General features: G+C 45.4%; 1 protein-coding gene across 1 annotated transcript; it reads left to right on the forward strand.

The window, feature by feature from the left end:
* Window positions 1–3,464: 3,464 nt before the first annotated feature.
* Window positions 3,465–6,919, forward strand: LOC130111407 (COUP transcription factor 2-like). The gene is made up of 3 exons (XM_056278586.1): window positions 3,465–3,933; window positions 4,489–5,016; window positions 6,645–6,919. The coding sequence occupies exons 1-3, from the start codon at window positions 3,465–3,467 to the stop codon at window positions 6,917–6,919; spliced, it is 1,272 nt and encodes a 423-aa protein (XP_056134561.1).
* The last annotated feature ends 970 nt before the right edge of the window (window positions 6,920–7,889 follow it).

A 7,889-nucleotide genomic window follows, 5' to 3' on the forward strand; every position in this document is an offset into this window, starting at 1 on the left:
CTTAAATTGTCCCAATGTCAACTCACTGTCGCCATGTGTCACCATTAAAGTGAACGGCTTATATCTCTCGGGTAACCCCCTCATCACCATGGCCATCATTAGTCCCTCACTCGGTGCTTCTCCCGCCCCTTTGAGAGCCGTAATGATTTGTTAAGCTCGGATAATGTATTCGGTTATCGTCTCATTATCAGCTTTCTTTAGCCCAGTCAATGTTACATACAGAGTGACAATCCGGGGTCTGCCCTTACCAATGTAATGTTCCCGCAACACCCGTAGACTCTCTCTACCTTTGTTCTTCGTTTCTCTGAAGATCAGTCCCAAGCTTGTGTTGTCCAATAAAGGCGCCAATGCGCAGTAGGCGTCCGCGTTCCGCTCCTCGTCTAGGGCCTGTTCTTCCGCTGTCAAAGGTCCCACGGGCTCGGTAAGAATGGTGGTTTTCAGCCCCACACCATGCATGCAACAGAGCATTCGCTCTTCCCACAGTTCATACTCATCGGCCTGTCCGTTGAATGTGGGCCACCTGCTCTTCTTCCGTTCCATCTCCCTAGGTAGCGTTAGCTTAGCTTAGCGTTCCGTTAGCTTCCCGATAGTCTCTCTCGATGCTAACTAGCTTCACACTTGCTAACTTGCTACTCCGTGCTAACCTGCTTGCATCCCGCCATCCGAGGTTATCACACTTCGTGTACTTCTTTTATCAAACTACTAAATAATCCAACGTTATCTGGGCCCATAACCTGTTAGAAGACTAGACTAATACTTTATGTCTATCTCTGCGCAGATGAAGTGGATTATTAAACCGTTATAAAGAATCGTACTGACTACCGATCTTCTGCTGGAGGGAAAAATGCAGCCTTCGTTCATTCGGTAGTTTTGGGAGAAAAAGAAAATGAACAGCGTCTCAGTGACGTAATCAATCCGCGCATGCAAGCGCAACACCGCCCACTTGTGGACAAACAAAGTCGTAAACAAAATAGTACACAGTAACACATAGTCATACAAATACACTGGTGTCATATCTCAACACACTAGTGTACAGACTTATTGACATAGTTCTCTAGTACACACATCAGTACGTACTGATGTACACAGGGGACAATGGTATTGCACAGTACCATACCATAGACCATACAAATCAGCCTAAATATAGACAGAGGACTTTCCATACAGACAGCGGATGGTAGGCTATCATTTTACATATCAGTAGACTTCACAAATTTACACTTGGACTAAGACAATCCGTGTCCCTCTGCATATGACACATCTTGCTCTATATATAGATCATAGACATATCACTTTACAGGAACATATGGACACATCATTTCATGCAACATGGCATTCTTTTAGTTACAACCATACAGGCAAGAGCCCCCAAAAGAAGAGACAGAAAGAGCACAGAAAAGAAAAACAAGCAAACAAACAAACATAAGGCCTTAAACAAAGCTCATACTTAAGCAATCTCTGCAAACAGCCCACGTATTTCTGCCATTATGCCTTATGTTCTTTAAGTATCATAATTTACCGACATGTCTCCAGCTAGGCTAGGGCTTTACAGTGTTTACAAGACTTGTACAAACACTTTTCTTCTCTCCTGTCTTTTATGGTGAATTTAAGTCTATAGCATTCTTAATTTTTACAGAAAGTCTTGCCAACCACCGCATTTATTAGTTCTCCCATAAAAGAGAGCCAGACATCCGGCTGAAAACTGTTTGGCTGAGGTTAAAAATACAAGATGCTCACATGAAATAAGACGCAGCTTACATCGCGAGTGTTTACACGGGGGCTCTAAAGTTGGAGGAACAAAGCAACGAGAACATAACATTTACTTTCCATTTATCCACAACGTCTTGTCAAAGTCAAAAAGAGGTGGTTTTTAAAGAGATCGTTGGGTTCAGATCTTACAGATGAATAATTACGTTTTGACAGCACACATTTGCATCCTGTTAGGGAATTCATCAGTCATCAGTCCCCTTTGATTTGATTTGTTTCGCAATTTTGGTACCTGTGAGGGAGAGAATACAGACAAAGTTCTTTGAACATCGAGAAAGCTTTAGCCTAGGTTGTTAAAAAAAAGAAAAGGAAAGGAAAGAAGAAGCCCCAAATATTGGCCTCTTCGATTTAAATCGTTTGCCCCCCAGTATGCTGGGACTATAACGTGGTGGAGCCGCTCGCTGACGCAAGGGGGTGCTACGTCACTGTATCTTGGCTCTGCACTTCATGGGCCGGCTCGTCACACCCTAGTATGGATCAACTGTAGACTGGATATTGTGTGGAAATGCGCTAACAGCCATTGTATTTCAAAGTAGGCAACAGTCATGAATAATCCTCTTCTGATTATACATTTAGAATTATTTATTATAGCAGACTAATAACAGGACAACAATCAGGAGCTCCAACACACACACACACACACACACACACACACACACACACACACACACACACACACACACACACACACACACACACACACACACACACACACACAAACGAAGGAGAGGTGAAAAAAATAACAATTTACCAGTGATTTGGGTCGGCATTCCTTAAATCCCAATCCCCCCTCTAGACCCATCAAACTTGTAACAAAGACCCATTTCCGAGAGGAAATGATGCTTGTTTCACAGGGGTTGTCGTTGGTGCACCGAGTCAGCTGAGGACAGCCTCTCTCCTTATATGGAAACCGCCCCGATAGAAACGTCAACTAAGTCACACCCGTCACGTCAGAGCCAGCTACCGCCGTCTCGGAGCAAGGCAAGCAGCCGTCACCGACTACCGCTCTTCACGCGCTGTTGTCTTAATTTAGGATAACTTACAGCTCATTTGGATAGCACGGAGCCTTCTGGAAGGACTGAGCGGGCTGAATGTTGACATCATCAGCTGAGGAGAGCGCAGCATCTGTTTTGTCCGGGGCATGGTATATATTAAAGCGGAAAAAAGACAGGATCTTTTTCTGCATTAAACATATGTATACACACAGACACACACACACACACACACACACACACACACACACACACACACACACACACACATATATACACACACACAGACACACACACACAACACACACTTATGTCAAACATATCGCTTTTTCATTTCCCCGTGGATTTTGCCTCGGTGTTGACGACCTTCTGTCCCACTCTCTCTGGATCTTACAGTGCATAAATAGCCTAAACCCTGAATGAAGATTGGTGTTTGGACTCCCCCCGCGCGCCCCCCCCTCCCCAGCGCCGACCGAATTTAGGGGTGATTGCTCTTGTTCAATTTGTAAAGTTGTACACAATATTTGTAGATTATATGACAGTGTATAATTTATTTCGCCCTGCCATGTGAAGCTCTCAAAACGCACATTGTGTTATTCATGTCGGCGAGTGTAAACACAGTTGTCGCGTAAGAAAATCGGAGTTAGGCACAGGAAAGTTCTGGGGCAAAGAAAAAAAGAAAAAAAGAAAAAGTGGCCAAGAGATATGGCAATGGTAGCTTGGAGAAACAGCGAGGAAGATGTCGCGGACGCTCGGGGCCCGATCTCTTCCCCCGTCGCCCAAGCGGGAGCCCTGTCTCTCTCCGGTGAGCTGTCGGGACACCTGAACCCGGCGTCCTCGCTGGAAATGCCGCCGACGGCGCAGACGACCAGCCAGGGCGCAGCCGCCAGCGACGCGGCGCAGCCCGGCGCCAACCCGACGTCCGGTGGCAACTCCATGGACAAGCAGCAGAGCCCGCAGATTGAATGCGTCGTATGCGGGGACAAGTCGAGCGGGAAGCACTACGGACAGTTCACGTGCGAGGGATGTAAAAGCTTTTTTAAACGGAGCGTCAGACGGAACCTCAGCTACACTTGCCGGGCGAACAGGAACTGTCCCATCGACCAGCACCACCGCAATCAATGTCAGTACTGCCGGCTCAAGAAATGCCTCAAAGTGGGCATGCGGCGGGAAGGTGAGCCCCTCTCCCGATATCGCGTCTGGGTTTTGGTTTTGTCGCCGTTATTTCGCGCGAAAACATGTCTATAGCGATCAGCCTTAGAAGACCTCTTTCCTTTCCTTCGTGGCGAATAGGCTTCGGTGACTATTATGGCGGCTGTGCTGGTGAGACAAACCGCGCTTTCTTAATGCTGTTAATGTATTTAAGTATTCAAACAGAATAAGTAAGCCTGCTTTGAAAACCCCATTGTCTGGCTGGCAATTTCAAAGGTCTATCGATTATTCTTTTTAAAGTAAGTCAGCCCGTGTCCGTGAGTGTCTTTCTCTTTTTCTTTACGAGGACAGTAAGCCTGTGTGTTCATAGCTAATGCATGTTGTGTGGTTTACAAGCTGATCATTATGCACGCTGGTCTTGCAGGCCCCAGCCTCTTAAGCAATGCCCCGCCGAAGTTGTTTAGGCTCCTATTGTCTGTGTGCAGCCGCCAGCATGCAGGCCGATCAGACGGCGGCCTGCTTCCATCTGGGCTCCCAAGTTTCGTTTAACGTTGTTTGTTGCTGTCTGATTTTGCAGCTGTACAGAGAGGCAGAGTGATACCGACGCAGTCCTACCACGGCCAGTTTGCTTTGACAAATGGGGACCCTCTGCAGTGTCATTCCTACTTGTCCGGATACATCTCCCTTCTCCTGAGAGCAGAGCCCTATCCGACGTCCAGATACGGTACCCAGTGCATGCAGAACAATAACATCATGGGCATCGAGAACATTTGCGAGCTGGCGGCCCGGATGCTGTTCAGCGCCGTGGAGTGGGCCAGAAACATCCCCTTCTTCCCCGACCTGCAGATCACGGACCAGGTGGCCCTGCTGAGGCTCACCTGGAGTGAACTGTTCGTACTGAACGCCGCGCAGTGCTCCATGCCCGTGCACGTTGCCCCGCTGCTGGCCGCGGCGGGCCTCCACGCCTCCCCGATGTCTGCGGACCGGGTAGTAGCCTTCATGGACCACATACGGATATTCCAGGAGCAGGTGGAGAAGCTCAAAGTGCTGCACGTAGATTCGGCAGAGTATAGCTGCATCAAGGCCATTGTCCTGTTCACCTCGGGTAAATACCACTCCCCACTGTAGTTCTGCCTTCGGTGGCCTAAAGTGTCTTTAATTCAGTAGTGAAGTTGAGGTTTTGAGCCTTTCATAGAGAATCGATTGATTTGTCGATTGATCGATTGATGGATCGATCGATCGATTGATTGGTTGATTGATTGGTTCGGGTTTGGCATCCACCCATCTATCCTTCCATCCATCCAACCATCCCTATCCATCCATTGTCTGTACTGTATTAATAGCCAATTTAGGGTCGTGGGGTCGTTAGGTATTGTTTAGCTGACCTTATTACCATTTTATTTAACAGATTTAGTTCCTTCCTTCGTCCCTTCTCAAGTGAGCTATTTTATGCGGTTATTATAAACTTTTTTTGTCTTTTTCTCTTACTTTTTCCCCCAAATTTAAATCCTATATAGGCAGAACTTAAGCTAGCCACATTGACGTTTGTCACGTAGAGGCCCAAGTATAAACAGCAACCTGTGTTGGATAAAAAAGTGATTTCATGTTTGAATGAACTGGCACAAGTTATAAACAAATAACCATAAACGAAAAAAGGAAAACCATTTATACTGACTTACAGTCGTTGCAAGAATTACAACCCACAAATATCCACAAAGCACGGTTATAGATGTGTTTGGTTGTCAATTTGGGAGATACAGCTATCTTTAAATTGGCTTTTATCTTATTATTACGGCCTACAAATAGTCTGCGTTGATTGACAATACTACTAAAAATAGCTGGACGGCGTCGGATGCGAAATTAAATTTGCAGTGAGTGTAACGTCAATCAAAATAATAGTTTCTGTCTGTTTTCTTTCCTTCTTTTTTTTTAAACAGCTGACAGAGTGGAAGAGATGGGTAGAAGAATGAAAGATAAAACGGTCTCTCGTGTGGGCCTATTTTAGTCATAGCTGTCCATGAGCGGTTTGCTCACGTGTCTTCAAACTGGGACAGAGTGACCGTTCCTTCACCCCTGCCATCCAGCCTATAGCATTATACACTGCGTGGGGATGGAGGGGACGAGGGAAACACACCATGTACAGAGAGAAAAAGAAAGAAAGAAAGGAAGATGATGTCTTACAAACATAAAGCAGAATGGTAACTCTCAGTTTTGCGGTATAATGTTTTGGCATATTTCGTGCTGTGCATTTTTTTCCTTCCTTTGATCTAAGCAACAAGCGCCATCTTTGATTCATCGGCGGTAAAGGGATGCTCACGCGACGAATCGGATATCTCCATTTTATCCGCGTAGTAATAATAATGACTGCTAGGCTATGCTGCCGTGTCATGTGCTGGGGATGCGAGTAATGCAATGCAGTCCAATTCTTAGATAGATAGATAGATAGATAGATAGATAGATAGATAGATAGATAGATAGATAGATAGATAGATAGATAGATAGATAGATAGATAGATAGATAGATAGATAGATAGATAGATAGATAGATAGATAGATAGATAGATAGATAGATAGATAGATAGATAGATAGATAGATGGATGGATGGATGGATGGATGGATAGGTAGACACACGACCCTGTTCACCTCAATGTGGTGGGCGCAGAGGCCCTCAGTCACCATCCAGCTGTGTTGACCACTGTTTTGTCTGTGTTGCTGTTGATCTCTGTTCGTAGATGCGTGTGGTCTTTCGGACATGGCGCACGTGGAGGGTTTGCAGGAGAAGTCCCAGTGTGCTTTAGAGGAGTACGTGAGGAGCCAGTACCCAAACCAGCCGACTAGATTTGGAAAGCTCCTGCTCCGCTTGCCTTCGCTGCGCACAGTCTCCTCGTCGGTCATAGAGCAGCTGTTCTTCGTCCGTTTGGTGGGCAAAACCCCGATTGAAACTCTCATAAGGGATATGCTGCTGTCGGGGAGCAGCTTCAACTGGCCTTACATGCCCATCCAGTGAAACGGTCCGCTGGAACAGGTGCTGCTTCAGAAGGTCAAGGAAAGGAGAGAAAAAAAAAAGCACAATGACTTCTTGCTGCGTGTGGTTATCGGGATAACCTATACAACCTACAATATTTATTGGACCCTGTGTGCATATTTATCGTGCTTGTCCTTATGTTTTAGACCCTTTACAATGTTTTCTTTACATTTTATCATGTCCAAAAATGACAAAATGAAAAAAAAATCGGGGATTTGTCTCGTGATGTTGTTTTTGTTTTTATTTTGTTTTCATTTTTATTTTTTATTTTTTTCGTTCCAAACATGGCACTTTGGATTAAATTAACACCTCAATGTAATTCAACACAACAGTTGGAGACCCTCAAATAAAAACCCAGCAACTGGGTTTTTTATTTGGCTTTAAATATTTGCTCATCGTTGTACAGAAAAAGGGTCAGGCTCACTGGGTCCTAGGTACTGCCACGTGATTGCCTTTCGTTTTCATTCATTATACGAAAACAATTTGTTTCTTTTCAATTATTATGCAAAGGATAAATGCCTGCAATTCTAAACCACACTCCTACATTTTTTTGTTTGTAAGGTGTTACGCCCCCCCCCAGTAAGTCTGCAAGACCATATGGGCTCTGGAGCATCTAACTCCAGACGACAATAAATCCAGCCAGGCGCTGCTGGTCACACGACTGTATAGCCCAAACCCCTTGAACACCTGAAGTCAAACTGGGATACTCCTAGAACAAATGTTTGGCCTATAATGGACCCGGGTCTCTAACCGGCATGGGCGGAAACCACTGCAGGGCATTGCTACATTTACACGTCTGCATGCGAGCGTGTGTGGAGCTGTGTGTGTAGTGTAAACTAGGTGACTGGGTGTGCATGTGATTCGTGTTTACTTTTGAAAACCACTCTGGTGTACTGTGAAAGACATAATGGTAACACACTGATATCTGCCGCATTAAATTATAACTCGTGAT

The sequence above is a fragment of the Lampris incognitus genome, chromosome 4, assembly GCF_029633865.1.
Source record: "Lampris incognitus isolate fLamInc1 chromosome 4, fLamInc1.hap2, whole genome shotgun sequence".
Taxonomy (NCBI): domain Eukaryota; kingdom Metazoa; phylum Chordata; class Actinopteri; order Lampriformes; family Lampridae; genus Lampris; species Lampris incognitus.